Below are 17,340 nucleotides of genomic sequence, written 5' to 3'. Positions count from 1 at the left end.
CAGCATTGAGCATTACCTGTTTATGGGTCCAAAGGAGCCTCCCTCCCAGACCCTCTCTCCAGCAGTGTACAGTCCATCGTGTGGATGGGAGGAAGGCAAGGCCAAGGTAAATACTGACTCAGACAAATACAAGCAGGTACAAGAAGTACAAATACATATGTGGGGGAGGAGGGAGCAGGGGCCTGCCAGCCAAAGCTAGTCATCTGAGAAGAGGGGGTTGCGGACAGGTGGGGCTGGGAGCTGAGTCAGAGAAGGTTGCTGGGCCTCCCATTAGAACCTGGGAGCCTTGACTTGCCATAGCCTGCGGCCTTGCCTCTTCCTGGACAGTGGCCGAGGGTGCCCTCTGAAATGTTAAGGAGAAATGAATGGGCCCAGATGGTGGGGTAACTTGGGGAGGAAGCGAGATTTGGAGTCCAAGGGGAGGCAGTTTTAGGCTCTAACTCATCCTATACACGCTGCGGCTGTGGGGGAAGGGAGAGAAAGGCCAAGGGCACGACTCCTGGCTCCTGAGAGTCCCCAGTGCCCCATTAGGTTGGCAGCTGCAGTGATGGCGCTGACCCCCGCCTTGTGCACACCCCTCAAGCCTCAGCATTCCCTTCCCTGGGCCTCTGAAGGGTGGAAAGATGTGAGAAGAGCAGGGAAGAGGAGAGGAAATTGGGAGAGGGGGAGAGAGAGGGTGGTGGGGAGCCCAGAGAAGGGAGCTGGGGGTGGAGCATGGAGAGGTACCTGGGCCAAGTAGAGAGAGGCTTTGGCCAGGCTCATCTGGGTCCAGCATGGATTCCCTCATGCATGAGCTGTGTGAATTTGGGCAAGTTCCCTAACTTCTCTGATCTCTTGTTGCCTCAACAATGAAATGGGGACAAGACTTCCTCCCTGGCAGACTTTTTGTGAGTAGTGTGCTCTTAGGGAAAGCCCAGGGCGCAGGGTAAGTGTCCCAGTTGCTAATGATTGTTATGGTTATTATCACATCAAAGCCAGGAGCCAGTCTCAGTCCAAAGATGGAGAATGCAAGAACAGGTGACCAAGAGCACTGGGACTTGTCCTAGCTCTCGTGGGACCAAATTCTATACTTGTTTCCATGTGGACACAAGGTGTCCACAGGCTTCTCCTGGAGGCTTCTCAGCACCCACCTACTTTTAGATCAAGACCATTATTGCTGACAGGGGGCCTTTGTTTCCTCTGTAGCCCCTTCTGAAATCCTATGCCTTTGCAACCCAAGAAGCTGGGTTAGGCTGGGGGCCTCCTGTGCTGCCAGCTGGCCTGGGCAGCGGGGACCTGCGTCTCTGCTCAGAAACTGGGGTGTTGGGATGGGATTAGCAGGCACGAGCCAAGCCTGTGTCCTCGGTGGCAGGCCAGGCAGCTGGTTCACCGCTTACATAAACGGGGCCAGGAAGCTGAACTTGTTTTTGCTGGCAAGAGCTGCGGCAAGCTGCAAGAGAGTTGAGAAATATGTGTCTCCGTGTGCGTGTTTTTCTCTGGTTATTGACATTTGCAAGTTTACTTGAAGAGGGGGAAAAAGTAGAAAAACAACAAAGCTGTTTGGATTCCTGGCACCCAAACTTAGGTCCCAACTGGGGAGGAACCCCACTTTCCCAGAGCTGTGCTGCAGGGTCCCCAGACCAAAGGGTGTCTGGGCCATGGTGGGGGTCCCAGTGTCCCTGGGAGGGGGATTCCTAGGCCACCGGGGCAGGGAGATATGGGCTTGCTTGTTGGGAGTTACTAGGACCTAAACTCTCTTTCCCTTGAGGAATGGGAGGCAAGGGAGGTTGTGGGAATTTTCCCTCCCCTAGAGCTCTCCAGGGAGAAAGAAGCATTTTTCTGAGGGCACTGGGATGATCTGGTCATCATCCTTCTCCCAAAGCCATCAACTATTAAAATAATAAATCCATAGATTCATTATGTGTTTTCAAGCTGAGTATTGTTTGCTTCCTGCCCTCTGAGAGCTAATGATGGGGCGCCATGGGATGCTAGACCGCAGGAGTGGGGGCCTGTGGGGGATCTACAGGTCACAGTCTGAATCCTCATTTCACAGAGAAGGCCAGTGGGCTCTGCCAGGGGCGGTGACGTGCCCATGGCTGCCTGTGAGTCATCACAAGACCAGGAATAGAACTCAGGTCACCTGACAGCACAGAGCTGTTTCCTCTACACCAAGGGGCCTCCTGCTTGTGGAGATGTACTTTATTTTATTTTATTTAATTTATTTATTTATTTATTTATTTATTTATTTATTTATTTATTTTCAAGAAGGAGTCTCGCCCAGGCTGGAGTGCAGTGGTGCAATCTCAGCTCACTGCAGCCTTCGACTCACTGCAGCCTCTGCCTCCCGGATTCAAGCGATTCTCATGCCTCAGCCTCCTGAGTAGCTGGGATTACAGGCACACACCACCAAGCCTGGCTAATTTTTGTATTTTTAGTAGAGACAGGGTTTCACCATGTTGGCCAGGCTGGTCTCGAACTCCTGACCTCAAGTGATCCACCCGTCTCGGCCTCCCAAAGTGCTGAGATTACAGGCGTGAGCCACTGCACCCTACTGAGATGTACTTTATATTAAAGAACAAATCAAGGCAGACTGTACGTTTGTGTCAGCCCAACCCCACACAATTAATAGTCAGTGATTAAACTGACCAGACCAGACCAGACACCAACACTGACTGTTGAGGAGGAGCTTGGGGGTTTGTTTTCGGGAGGCAATACTGCCTCCTTTTGTGATCTTAGTCCCAGGTGAGGTGCTTCCTTGTCCTCTCTGCAGAATCCCATTCCTTCTTAGCCTGGGCTGAAGCTGCTCCCTCCCTGTATGTGACCCTGGCCTTGGCGCAGTCCTTGGGTGCTCTTCCTCCCTCCTGCCTCTGCGCTGCTTCATGATGCACAGGAGCCAAGGAGGGGCAGGGGACAGTCGGTTTTTTCTCAGGGAGATTGGAAGAGAACAGAAACAAGAAGCAATGGAATGCTCCTGTCCTGGAGGTTGGTGGGGCAGCGGGGAGAGGTGGGGAAGCCATTGAGCCTGCACATACTTTTGACAGGCTTGGCTCATGCCTGCCAATCCCACCCCACCGCCTGGGTTTCTGAGCAGGGACATGGGTCCCCACTGCCCAGGCCAGCTGGCAGCACAGGATGGCCTCCAACCTAACCCAGGCTCTTGGGTTGCAAAGGCATAGCATTTCAGAAGGGGCCACAGAGGAACCAAAAGTCCCCCTGCCTGTGGAGTCAGGCCTGATCTCTTTGAGGGTGCTCACACCCTCCATGTTCCCCTGTAGGTCTTCCTTCCCTCCTTACTGCATTTCAGATACTCCAGACACCAGCCCTCCCCAGAACTCTCACTGTTTTTTGTTTTTTTGAGACACAGTCTTGCTCTGGGTCCCAGGCTGGAGTGCAGTGGCACAATCACAGCTCACTTCGGCCTTGACCTCCTGGGCTCAAGTGATCCTTCTGCCACAGCCTCCCAGATAGCTGGGACCGCAGACATGTGTCACCATGCCCAGCTAATTTTAGAGTTTTTTGGTAGAGATGGAGTTTTGCCATGTTGCCCAGGCTGGTCTCAGCCTCCTGGGCGCAAACGATCCTCCCATCTCAGCCTCCCAATGTGCTGGGATGACAGGCGTAAGCCACGATGCCTGGTGACTCTCAATTCTTTTTTTTTTTTTTAATTATTATTATTATTATTTTGGAGATAGAGTTTCACTTTTGTGGCCCAGGCTGGAGTGCAATGGTGCAATCTCAGTTCACTGCAATCTCTGCCTCCTGGGTTCAAGTGATTCTCCTGCCTCAGCCTCCTGAGTAGCTGGGATTACAGGTGTGTGCCACCACGCCCGGCTAATTTTGTATTTTTAGTATGGGGTTTCTCCATGTTGGTCAGGCTGCTCTCAAACTCCTGACCTCAGGTGATCTGCCCGCCTCGGCCTCCCACAGTGCTGGGATTACAGGCGTGAGCCACAGCGCCTGGTGACTCAGTTCTTAATGCTTTGCATATACTGTTCTCTCTTTATGGAATGTAACTCCCTGTGGCTCCACTTATCAAACCCCCACTCATTTATCAAGGCCCCAATAAAATCTCTCTTCCCCCTTTAGAATAATTGATCCCTCTTCTTAGTTCCCTCAGTATGTTGGAGACATTTATATCAGGTTGGCCTGTATTACAGATAGTTTTAAGTTCTAGGGCTTTGTGGGGTTTAAAGAAGATTACGATATGGAAATGATAGGAAGGAGTGCCAGTGCATTGTAGATGCTCAGTAACTTCAATATGGAGTTTTTTTTCCTGGATTAGGAACTTCTGAACTTGCACATCATGGGTGCACAAAAATTATTGAATTCTTGAAGAAGGGACAGGCATAGGCTTGCAATCCTGGCTCTAAATGCTGAGCAATTGCTCATGGACAAATGCTCCGTTGATTGTGTGCTCTTTGCTAAATTTCAGTGTGTGCACCAGCCACGCCTTCGCCCCCGCGTGCCCCGTCTCCTAGGGCCTACTATGCAAGGCCTGTGTCAGGCCGGGGTGGGAGCATGAGAATGACTGGGCATATCTCCCAGGACCAGGAAGGACTGCTCTCAGGAGCCCCCTCCTCACCTGGTTCCTCATCGTGTCTCTTCCTTTTGGCCCTTCTCTTTGGTAGGGCCTACTTAGGGAGGGCTCCAGCAGATTCCCAGGGAACAGAAAAACAGACAGATGGGAGGAATCAAGGCTGAGCCCAGGGATGGTGTCTTATGTCCATCAGGGAATCAGGCCTACAGGGGAGGGCTGGGCTATGGGTGCAGAATTCAGTGACAGTGACAGTGAGAGAACTCAGCAGTGCAAGGGCAAAGTGGCACTGTTTGGCCTGAAGGTGCTCGGAAGCTGCTTGTATTGAAAAATCCACCCTCATCCCCCGACATCCCTCAGTGCCCACTGCGCTCTGCCGTGACCTCTCCCTCCTTCCTAGAAATCCTAACTCACACAGACCCAGGCTATGTAGCTTGTTTAATTAAATATATATATATGTATTCATTATAAGAGCAATATAGGCAACTTATAGAAAATTCAAAAACTACAGAAAGACGCAGGGAAGAGAAAGAAATCACCTCTAACACCATCATTTGGAGAGGAGGGCAGAGGTAGGGAGAGGACACTTCTATGAATGTTACTTGTTCTGAGAGTCACCCATGAGGCTTCCCCACTGCCACCCGGCTGTCAGGGGTACTGAGTCAGAGATTTGGGTCAGGAGGCAGAGGGCTGAGTGGGTGGGAGGGAAGGGGCGGTGCTGCCCACTCTGACTTTAGCAAGTATGTTTTCTTATAGTCTTTATGAGTATTTCTTTGATCATTCTGCATACAGTGCTTTTAAAAGCGTAGTTAACACAGTGTTGTTCGCAGGTTCTAGAGGAAATATATTTTGAAGCAGGGCTGTGACAGGCAATACTTGCCAATGGGTGGTTTATAATTAATCATTCCCTGTTTTAAAAAATAGTGACTCAGTTTTAAAGATTCAGAAAGCCATTACTCAAGTTCCTTGGCAGAGGAAGTGGCCATTATGTTGCTCCCTGCAGCTCTGCTTTTGTGGAAGAGGGAAAAAAAAGTATTTTTATTTGGTATTTCTCTGAGCTGCTCAGATACTTTGGCCATTGTTAGTGAGTGCAGGAGCAGAACAGCCCCTGCTATTGTTCAGGCTGGCCGCTAAACATGGCAAGAGCTTCCCGCTGAACTGGGGTAGGGGAAATGACCAGAAAGACATTTACTGGATTTGGCAAAGGCAGAAGCAGAAAAGAGAGCTTCCTCTGGCTCCAGGAGTCTATTTCTTGCCTCAGCGGGCTCCTCTGCCCCCCAACCTGGGGCCTGCCCATCACACAACACCAGAGGGCACCACTTAGACCCCTTCACCTGCAAACTGTGCGCCTGGGAGTTTTTGGTGCCGAGACCCTGTCCCTGTGGGCACCCCTAACATGCCCTATATTCAACAAACATGCATGAAGCACCTACTAAGTTCTCTGATGAGTGACGACCAGGAGCTTCCAGTGTTGTCACCGTGGTCGGGGAAGGGACCTTTATATAGTTGAGGACTGTGCCATGTGAAAAGTGCCAGTGATTGGATGAGCTGCAGTGGTCCTTGACCCCTACCTTAGACCTTCATGCATCCTGCACTTGTGTCTGTTGCATGCCATGTGAATTCTGATTTCTGCTAATCAGTGAATCAGCTGAGGAAGGGATATTGCAAGCATTGCACTGGGAGCAGTTCTCTTTGGGCACTGTTTCCATCTTTGCTCCTACAAGTTTGTCATTTGTGCAGGAACTTGAAGTCCATGTTAGGTTTTATCTTGACAGCTGCTTTATCCAGTGGAAAATGGAAAAGTGGAAATATTGATGCACTGATTAGAAGTGTCGTTGCATCTTCCATATGTAACCGCATTCAGGCACTGATGGACTTCAAGATGTGGACTGGATGTGGTAAACTGCTGCCTCCATCAGGTGCTCATTGGAGTTCAACGCACTGGACCATGTGTTCAGTTGTGATGTAGCAGGACAAGCCACAGACAAAACCCCTCAGACACCGAGTTAAAGAAGGAAGGGCTTCATTCGGCCGGGAGCTTCGGCAAGACTCATGTCTCCAACAACCGAGTTCCCCGAGTGAGCAATTCCTGTCCCTTTTAAGGGCTCACAACTCCAAAGGGGTCCGCATGAGAGGGTTGTGATTGATTGAGCAAGCAGGGGGTATGTGACTGGGGGCTGCATGCACCGGTAATTAGAATGGAATAGAACAGGACAGGGATTTTCACAGTGCTTTTCTATGCAATGTCTATAATCTATAGATAACATAACCGATTAGGTCAGGGGTCGATCTTTAACTATCAGGCCCGGGGTGTGGCGCCGGGCTGTCTGCTTGTGGATTTCATTTCTGCCTTTTAGTTTTTACTACTTCTTTCTTTGGAGGCAGAAATTGGGCATAAGACAATATGAGGGGTGGTCTCCTCCCTTAGTGAAGGAAAAGGACACGGGTCACACACGCCAACACCAGCAGTTTCACTCTTAGGGAAGTTCTTGGGCAAGTGCACTGAGTCATGAGAAAGTTGATAGCCACCCTCTTTGATATGGCAAAACAATGGGAATGACCGCAAACCTCCCTCAGTGAGAGAATCATAGGGTCACACAACGAAATATTACATAGCAGTGAGACTGAATGAACTACGTGTCAGTGAATCAGAGAAACATATAAATGAGGCCGGGCCAGGTGGTCATCCCTCTAATCCCAACATTTTGGAGGCCCAGGTAGGAGGATTGCTTGAGGCCAAGAGTTTGAGACCAGCCTGGGCAATATAGTGAAACCTCATCTCTCAAAAAAAAAAAATATACAGCCAGTCATGGTAGCATGTACCTGTAGTCTCAGCTACTTGGGAAGCTGCGGTGGGAGGATCAGTTGAGCCCAGGAATTAGAAGTTGCAGTGAACCATGATTGTGCCACTGTACTTCAGCCTGAGTGACAGAGTGAGACCCTGTCCCAAGAAAAAGAAAAAAAAAAAAAAAAGCAGCCGGGCACAGAGCCTCTTGCCTGTAATCTCAGCACTTTGGGAGGCTAAGGCAGGAGGATGGCTTGAGGCCGGGAGTTGAAGACCAGCCTGGGCAATATATTGAGAACTTGTCTCTAGTAAAAATTAAAAAATTAGCCGGGCATGGTGGTGTGCACCTCCCAGTTACTCAGGAGGCTAAGGTGGGAGGATCGCTTGAGCCCAGGAGTTTGAGGTTGCAAAAAGCTATGATTGTGCCACTGCACTCCAGCCTGGGCAGCAGACTGAGACCCTGTATCAGACACACACACACACACACACACACACACACACACACATATACACACAAAGGAAGTTCGAGAAAAGCACCAGCTGGGCGTGGTGGCTCACGCCTGTAATCCCAGCACGTTGGGAGGCCGAGGCGGGTGGATCACCTGAGGTCAGGAGTTCAAGACCAGCCTGACTAATATGGTGAAACCCCATCTCTACTAAAAATACAAAAAAAGGAAAAAATTAGCCGGGCATGGTGGTGTGTGCCTGTAGTCCCAACTACTCGGGAGGCTGAGACAGGAGAATTGCTTGAACCCGGGAGGTTGAGGACGCAGTGAGCCGAGATCGCGCCATTGCACTCCAGCCTGGGTGATAGAGCGAGATTCTGTCTCAAAAAAAAAAAAAAGAAAGAAAAGAGAAAAGCATATCACAGCAGAAGACTATATTCAAACCATTTATATGAAGCTCAAAAATGAAGCAAAGTTAAGAAAAATGTAGGGATGCATGGGTAGTGAAAGTTAGGTTGGTGGGCTTTCCTGGGTATTTTATGCTTCATAAATTAACTTTTATGTATGTAGCTTTTACATACATTATATATATGAATTTGCATGTATTCAGTATTATGTAATACATTAAAAACAATGTTCGCAATGCTAAAAATATATTGTTGAAGATTCTGTGTGAAAGCTATACTGTAGTTGTGGCTTTTTATAACCCTTTCAAGCCCTCTGGGCAGTAGCAGTCCACCCCTTATTGCCCTCAGTGGACTTCACCTTCTAGGGACTCAGAATTTTTTTTTTTTTTTTTTGAGACGGAGCTTCGCTCTTTTTGCCCAGGCTGGAGTGCAGTGGCGTGATCTCGGCTCACTGCAAGCTCCGCCTCCCTGGTTCAAGCAATTCTCCTGCCTCAGCCTCCCAAGTAGCTGGGATTACAGGAGCCTGCCACCACGCCCAGCAAATTTTTTGTATTTTTAGTAGAGACAGGGTTTCACCATGTTGGCCAGGATGGTCTCGATCTCTTGACTTGTGATCCGTCTCGCCTCGGCCTCCCAAAGCGCTGGGATTACAGGTGTGAGGCCCAGCTGGGACTCAGATTTTGCTGAGGACCAGGACAGTACTGTGTGCTGTGTCCTGGCCTTGCAGCAGTGAATGTGTCTCCCGTTTCTCAAGGGCAGGTCTCTGGGATGCCTGATTGTGTCTTCCTTGCCAGTGCCTGGCTGCTGCAGCCTCCTCAAATGTTTATCAAACACAGGACTTGCCCACCGTGGGAGAAAGTAAGGCCATAGGTGTCTCAGGAACCTGCCCAAACTCGCCTGGCTGCACGGTGACAATTCAACCAGCTTTCTTACCCAAGGTCTGTTGGTGACCAGAGAAAACCTTAGATGACTGGCTGCCATGATGGCCTTATATCTGTCCCTTTTCTGCCAGCCTCGAGGTAGAGGGTGCCAGGGAGGAGGACTCTGGCTCTAGGTGTTAAAGTGAGAGGGAAGTGTGAAGGGTATCTGTATAGCTAGACAGGGCCCAATGCCAGGCAGAGCTGTCTCCGCCCCTTTGATGTCTATGTCTCTGTCCCTGGACTGTGGCCAGTAGCCAGTGTGGACTCCAACCTCACCAGCTTTAGGGGTGTTATCTGCCTGGGAGTCACTGATCCTTACTCCCTCCTCTGACAGCCACCTTGGATGGGGTGAAAGGAAGGACAGCCTGCCAAGTATGAGATAAAAATGCCTCATAAACAAGAAGGGATTTGCAGGCCAGGCAGAGAGCCTTGTGCTGCTTCTGAGTCCCAGGAGCATGGGCGAGGAGGTGAGGTCAGGCACTCAGCAGCTGCTGGTCCTCTCTGAAATCTTTGGCCAGATTTATTGCTACTGCTTGCTAATAAATGGTTATGCATTTGGCTCAAAGGACCAAGTGTGCTTACGTGAAAACTGGCTGTGTTCCCTGGCCTCTGTTTCCTTAGCTGGTTGGACTAATTTGATTGGTTAATAAATGAGTCCAAGGTGGTTGGGCTAATTTTTATCTTAGATTCTATGACTCTATAACTGCTACTCAAAAAAAGTGTACTTGTTCCTTTAATCTTTAATCTTATTTTTCTTGAGTAGTAGAATACACCCAATTTTTTTCAAGGGGTAGAGAATGCATTTTGTTTTTTAACCTTCCAGTTTGGTCCCTAGAGTAAACACAGCATTGCTGTAGTAGACGTAGGGTACTGGAGGGAGCATGGAACAGGGAACCAGAAGCCCTGGTTCCTACCCCAGCTGGGCATCTGGGCCAGTCTCTTGATTCCTCTGTGCCTCAGTTACCAACTATATAACGGGCATTCTGCCATGAATACCCTGCGATTTGGAAACCTCCTGTGTACGTGTGCACTTGGGTGCCTGGCATTCATTCCTAACGGCATCCATTCATTCACACATTCATGCAGTACTCAGCAGACTCCTGCCATGGGCCAGGCAACGTCCCGGGCACTTGGAATATAACGGAGAACAAAGCAGGATGCCTACTCCTGTGGTGCTTGGAGTCTTGAGGGGAAGAGAGACACGGAATTCGTAATTACATGGCAGCGTGTGGGTGACGTATTGCAGAATGAGGGCCTAGTGGAGCTGGGGGACCGGAAACGATGTTTAGGCCGAGACCTGGAATAGGAGGAGTTGTCGTGGGGATGATGTAGGAAGAACGAGTGTGAGGAGGAGAGCGAGGGGAGCTGAGGGGAGGGCTCCACACCTTCTAAAGAGTGGGGAGAGATGAGGCCTCCAAGGACAGAAGGGCCCTGCAGGCCACGCTGAGGAGCTTGGACTTCATCTTGTGGATGGTGGCAGGCCCTTGAAGGGTTTTCTAATCCAGGGAGTGGGGTGGCTGGATCATGGCTTCAGAAGGCTCTCCCAGGCAGCTGGATGGTGAAGACCAGGTTGGGGAGGTCACCAGGAGAATGCTGCCCTAATCCAGGCAGAGGTGACGGTAGCCTGGGCCACTTCATGATTATCACTGAGGCCTCTCGTGGCTTCCTCAGAACAGAACGAAGCCCCCTTCTTCAGTGGCTATGGGCTCACCAAGTGTCTTCTCCCTCCTCCAGAGGTGGCGAGAGGTGTGCTGACCAGTCTGCCAGGAGACAGCGTGACTCTGACCTGCCCGGGGGTAGAGCCGGAAGACAATGCCACTGTTCACTGGGTGCTCAGGAAGCCGGCTGCAGGCTCCCACCCCAGCAGATGGGCTGGCATGGGAAGGAGGCTGCTGCTGAGGTCGGTGCAGCTCCACGACTCTGGAAACTATTCATGCTACCGGGCCGGCCGCCCAGCTGGGACTGTGCACTTGCTGGTGGATGGTAAGTTGTGCCTCAGAGCTCCCGGAGATAGTTCCCGTAAGAAATGAGGCTCTGTGTATTCCAGACAGTCCCTGTCTGAGCCTTCAAACTCCCACCATTTCCTTGGCGCAAGAATTTTGGGGAAGGCCCACCAATGTCTGCCATCCAGATCCTGGCAAAGACTGCTGCTGGGTGGGAGTGGGAGCGTCTGACTGGTGGGGAACATTGGCTTTGGGAGTTAGGACTTTTGGTGAACTGGTGAATAGCCTGGGGCCCGGAGTCAGGCAGCCTGGGTTTGAATCCTGCTCCTTCACATACAGCTTAACTTCTCCACCCTTCAGTTTCATCTTTGGCAAAATAAGGTTAATTTTATTACCTTACCTTAGAGTTGTTGCAAAGGGGGTGTATGTGAATTTGCGTATGTGTGTGTGTGTATGTGTGTATATCACACACATATGCTGCTAAAAAGTCTGCACAGCCCATCCTAAGCTCTCAAATTAGCTATTCTTATTTTTTTAGAATTAGCAAGTTCTTAGCTCCCTCATACCTAGATAAAGACTTCCTGGAACCAGTGCCCTGTGTGTCGAGCCCTATGCCAAGGCACTTTCTTCCTTGTATCTCTTGTAATCCTTCAGCAGCCTTGTCAGGGAAAGCAGGCTTATCATCATTTCCATCATCATTACATTATCATCAGTTTATTTTATACATGAGGAAACTGAAGAGCAGCTAGGACTTGCCCAAGGCCGCACAGCCAGGTCTGTGTGACTCCAAAGCCCTTTTTTTCGATCATCCTCTCTCCCCTTCAGACAAGTTGGTCCTGAGGTTCTTCCCTTCCCCTGTCCCGGATCCGTGTCTCAGACTGAAAGGAGGACTTTGGTGTCCTTTAATTTCCCAGCTGCGATTCCATTCATGTGTGGCTGAGTGTGGCCAGGGTCCTGACTAGCTCCAGGGCTGGGGCCGAGGGGCCTAGCCACGTGCTCCCCTCAAGGGAGGCTGCCCTGTCTGCGAGGTCAGTGCGCCCCAGGATCCCCGCCCGCCTGCTGACACCTGCAATGCTTTCCTTTCAGTTCCCCCCGAGGAGCCCCAGCTCTCCTGCTTCCGGAAGAGCCCCCTCAGCAACGTTGTTTGTGAGTGGGGTCCTCGGAGCACCCCATCCCAGACGACCAAGGCTGTGCTCTTGGTGAGGAAGTTGTAAGTATCTTGGGCTGAGCTATGTGCATGTTGGCTCCCTCCTTCCCGAGGCCCCCCAGAGAGGGGCTGGTTCAGGTGATTTCAAAACATTATCATTAGGAATTAATTCCTTCAGGCTGAGGAAGAGGAGATGAGAGGGAACTGAGATTTACATTTGACTGCCCCCCCTGAGCTAGGCACTGTGCTTGTGCTTGGAACCTTGTCCTATTCACTTGACCTTGGTTATCACAACAGCTATGGGAAGTGGGCGTTATTTTTCTCACTTAACAGATGGAGAGACTGAGGCCCAGAGACTGATTAACAGGTTTGGTTCACTTAGCTAGTAAGTGGCTCTGCTGGGAATTCAATCCCAGTCTGTCTGATTTCATTCAAAGTCCGAAGATTATGGGCGTTGCTCTGAAAAACATGCAAATGTCCCTGGGAGGGGGTGTAGCACAGCCAGACCATTATCAGTGTCTGGGCCCTTGTGGGCGTATCAGGCTATTTCCATGATAAAGGCACGAGAGATAAAGCGGTGATGGGTGGGGGAGAGGGAGCTTGGGGCCGTGGGGGGAGAAGTCACGCCTGCCTGGGGGCTCTGCATCATCACCGGAAGACGGCTTAACGTGGGAAGACCTGGGATGGGTTCAGGCATGGATGTAGAGGAGGTGGAAGATGCTGAAAACAAATCTGACTCTGCAGTTTTGCTGGTCTCCATCCCAGAGCCACAGTCTCCCTAGTCCAGAGGTTTACAATTGAGTTTGAGCTGTCAGTCATCAGAATACAGGGCAAGGAGGTCGCATTCCAAGACCCCTAGTGGATGCCTGAAATCGCAAATGGTGCTGAACCCTATATATAGTATGTTTTTCTATAGATATGTACTTATGATAGTTTAATTTATAGATTAGGTGCAGTAAGAGGTTAGCAATAACTAAAAATAGCATAGAACAGTGATAACAATATACTGTAATAACAGTTATGTGAATGTGGTCTCTCTGTTTCTCAAAATGTCTTATTACTGTACTCACCCTTCTTGTGATGATATGAGGTTGTGAAATGCCTGCATGATGGGATGAAGTGAGGTGAATGATGTAGGCATTGTGACTCAGTGTTAGGCTACTAGGGCTTTCTGACCATGTGTTAGAAGGAGGATCAGCTGTTTTGGGTGACTCTGGGTCACCGAGCCATGATGATGGCGGTGGATGTCAGGACGAGTGATGGGTAGCATGCACAGCGCGGGAATGCTGAACAAAGTGATGATTCATGTCCTGGGCGGGACGGCGTGAAATCTCGTCACACTTCTCAGAACAGTGGGCAGTTTAAAATTTCTGAAGTGATTATTTCTGGAATTTTCCGTTTAATATTTTTGGACCGCAGTTGACCACAGGTAGCCGAAATCTTGGAAAGCAAAACCTCAGATAAGGCAGGAACTACTGTATCAGAAAGCCAGAGCAGTGACTTCAACAGGGTGGTTCAGCTCCCACTTGGGTCTGTTTCCATAGAGTTACTGGGCCGCCTGGCAGTCATATTTTTGTTCTGTCCTCTATGATGAAAAGTGCGGATTACCATCTGTGAATGATGCAGCTGCCATTAGCACTGTCAGCTCATGCCCCAAGCCTGGATAGCTTCACAGCCCAGCGAAGGATACACCTTGTTTGTACCTCAAAGGCTTGTACCATAGATAGGATTAGCCAGGATAGAGACGGTGGCTGGCAGCTTCCCAGGCCAGCCTGTGGAAAGCTCTGTCATTTCTGACACTTCAACTGAAATACTTTTTTTTTTTTTTTTTTTTTGAGATGGAGTTTCGCTCTGTCGCCCAGGCTGGAGTGCAGTGGTGGGATCTCGCATCACTGCAATCTCCGCCTCCCGGGCTCAAGCGATTCTCCTGCCTCAGCCTCCTGAGTAGCTGGGATTACAGGCGCACACCACCACGCCTGGCTAATCTTTGTATTTTCAGTAGAGATGAGGTTTCACCATGTTAGCGGGGCTGGTCTCGAACTTCTGACCTAGGGTGATCCGCCTGTCTCGGCCTCCCAAAGTGCTGGGATTACAGGCGTGAGCCACCGCGCCCGGCTTGACTGGAATACTTTCCATGTTGACAGCGGGAGTGGGAGAGAGTACAGTGCTTGTCCTCCTGAGCAGCCTCGTGCCTTTGCTTCCATCTGCTTTGAAGAGTCAGCATGACCACTGGGCGCCTTTGAAGTGAGGAAAGAGCAGGGGAAGTGGCTTCGAGAGCCTCAGGGGCCCCAGCCCCCACTGAGGCCCCACCCAGACCTCAGGCCACTGCAGGGCCTGGAAGAGACAGGCCCCTGGAAAGGGATTACTGGGAGCTCTGCTTTTTCTCTTGTGTGTCTGCTTTCACACCCTTGCCCAACTGCAGCACTGCTCCCTCCTTCTTCCACAGGCATGGGTGAGCTCAACCTCTGCCTTGGACCAGGAGCAGTGCTGGGGCAGTGGGAGGAAGCGGGCCAACAAGACTGAGCCCCGGCCCTCTGACCCCACCTGGGCACACACGTAAAGCAGTCGGTGATCCTGCCTTCGTGGCTGGGTGGAAGCCTGGGTGGTGTTGGGGGAAGGAGGAAAGGGGCTTTAACTCAGCCTGGAAAGGTTGGGTTTGTCTCATGTGCTGGTTTCAGCAGGAGCCCAGGGTTCGAACCCAAGTCAGAGGTGGCAGACTCGTCACCCCAGCTGGAGGGTGAGTGGTTGACGTGGCCTCACATGCCCACATGTGTCATAAGAGGGTGAAGCCTCAGGTTTCCAGGCCAGGTGGGATGGTGGCTGACTCACCTCGAATGTCTTCAGTTACCCAGAATTCTTTTCTGGACTCACCTGCCAGAACCCCTCTAGCACTTTCTGTGTCTCTGGAGTGGCATTTCTGCTGGGTGTCTAGTCATCTGAGGACAGATCTTTTTTGTTAGTGCCTTGAAGGCAGGGTGGGGCCTCTCTTGATTCATTTCTATATCCCCTACAGTGCCAAGAGCACAGGCCCAGCGGGAGACCAGAGCTGGCCAGCCTACCATTGCCTGAGTGACTAGCTGAGCCCTCCAGCCTAGCTCCCCTCACCCCTCGTGCCAGGCGCTAGGCTACATGTTTATATATATTTGTAAATCCAGCTAGTTTCCTCATCTCTAGATTTTACATTTATTGCTCAATTTTTTTTTTTTTTGAGATGGAGTCTCTGTCGCCCAGGCTGGAGTGCAGTCTCTGTCACTGCAACATCTGCCTCCTGGGTTCAAATGATTCTTCTGCTTCAGCCTCCTGAGTAACTGGGACTACAGGCATGCGCCACCACGCCAGGCTAATTTTTTATTTTATTTTTTGTATTTTTAGTAGAGACAGGGTTTCACCATATTGGCTAGGCTGGTCTCGAACTCCTGACCTCATGATCTGCCTGCGTTGCCCTCCCAAAGTGCTAGAATTACAGACGTGAGCCACCGCGCCCGGCCTTATTTCTCAGTCTTAACAGAACCAGCCACGTGTGATGGTTCATGCCTGTAATCCCAGCACTTTGGGAGGCTGAGGCGGGCAGATCACCTGAGGTCAGCAGTTCGAGACCAGCCTGGGCAACATGGTGAAACCCCATCTCTATTAAAAATACAAAAGTTTGCTGGGCACGCTCAGGAGGCTGAGGCAGGAGAATCTCTTGAACCTGGGAGGGAGGCGGAGGTTGCAGTGAGCCGAGACTGCGCCACTGCACTCCAGCCTGGGCGACACAGTGAGACTCTATCACAAAAACAAAACAAAACAAAAACTTAACCCCTACTAGGTAAGTAGTATTAATATTCCTATTTTCAAATGAGAAAAGGAGACTTAGAGGCACAGGGCTTATAAGTCTGGAGCTGGGATTCAAACCCCGGGATTCCACTTCCCCCTTCTGTCCCGTCTTGAGTCTGTGCGAAACTGACAGGCGAGCCCTGCCCTTGTTTTGTGTCTAACAGTCAGAACAGTCCGGCCGAAGACTTCCAGGAGCCGTGCCAGTATTCCCAGGAGTCCCAGAAGTTCTCCTGCCAGTTGGCAGTCCCGGAGGGAGACAGCTCTTTCTACATAGTGTCCATGTGCGTCGCCAGTAGTGTCGGGAGCAAGTTCAGCAAAACTCAAACCTTTCAGGGTTGTGGAATCTGTACGTAAGCTCTAACCCCCTCTCCAGCAGTTTCCTTCTCTTTTGATTTAATACTCCTTATCGACTTCTCAGAGTGGCAGGGAAGGGGTGGTTGAGGGGTTTGGTGAGTTGGTGCCTTTTGGGCGTTGCTTGCCGGGAGGTGTGGCAATGATAAAGCAGGCCCTTGTGGAGCTGTGCATGGGGAGTGAACGGGGCTGGGTGGGGCCCTGCCTGCTGGGATCTCAGCCTACATGGGCTGCTCTACACTATATTTGGTGCTGCTAAGGAGTCATGCTCCCTTTTCCCACAGTGCAGCCTGATCCGCCTGCCAACATCACAGTCACTGCTGTGGCCAGAAACCCCCGCTGGCTCAGTGTCACCTGGCAAGACCCCCACTCCTGGAACTCATCTTTCTACAGATTACGGTTTGAGCTCAGATATCGGGCTGAACGGTCAAAGACATTCACAACATGGATGGTAAATTTATGTTTTACTTCTGGTCAGAGAGGCGCCCCTAGATGCTTAGGCGTAGTAGAAAGGGTACTAGAGGCCAGGCGTGGTGGCTCACGCCTGTAATCCCGGCCCTTTGGGAGGCCAAGGTGGGCGAATCACTTGAGATCAGGAGTTCGAGACCATCCTGGCCAACATGGTGAAATACCGTCTCTACTGAAATTACAAAAAATTAGCTGGGTGTGGTGGCGCACACCTGTATCCCAGCTATTCGGGGGCTGAGACAGGAGAATCCCTTGAACCCGGGAGGTGGAGGTTGCGGTGAGCAGAGATCACACCACTGCACTCCAGCCTGGGCGACAGAGTTAGACTCCATGTCAAAAAAAAAAAAAAAAGAAAGGGTACTAAAAGGAAAACCATAGGCTCTAGTTCCTGCTTCACAATTGGCTACCTTCGTTGCTTTGGATAAATGTTTTAAGCTTTCTGAGCCTTGGTGGTATATCATTTATTAAATGAAAAGGATAATGCCAGGCCAGTCTCCTCTTCCCAGGCTTGTCTGTGAGGAGAGCAATGTAGGAAGAGATTTGG

General features: G+C 50.7%; 1 protein-coding gene across 9 annotated transcripts in view; it reads left to right on the top strand.

The window, feature by feature from the left end:
- The window catches only part of IL6R (interleukin 6 receptor), a 64,351-nt gene that overhangs the window by 13,203 nt on the left and 33,808 nt on the right, over positions 1-17,340 (top strand). For all 9 annotated transcript variants that reach the window (XM_024348647.3, XM_016927953.4, XM_024348646.3 and 6 more), the window contains 4 exons: positions 10,806-11,054; positions 12,101-12,224; positions 16,142-16,323; positions 16,613-16,779. In XM_024348647.3, the coding sequence (XP_024204415.2) occupies positions 10,806-11,054; positions 12,101-12,224; positions 16,142-16,323; positions 16,613-16,779 (722 nt within the window). The remainder of the gene's footprint in view (positions 1-10,805; positions 11,055-12,100; positions 12,225-16,141; positions 16,324-16,612; positions 16,780-17,340) is intronic.

Source organism: Pan troglodytes, chromosome 1 (assembly GCF_028858775.2).
Source record: "Pan troglodytes isolate AG18354 chromosome 1, NHGRI_mPanTro3-v2.0_pri, whole genome shotgun sequence".
In the NCBI taxonomy this organism is placed as follows: Eukaryota; Metazoa; Chordata; class Mammalia; order Primates; family Hominidae; genus Pan; species Pan troglodytes.
Note: the sequence above shows the minus strand (reverse complement) of the source record. Positions and strands in the feature narration are given on the sequence as shown.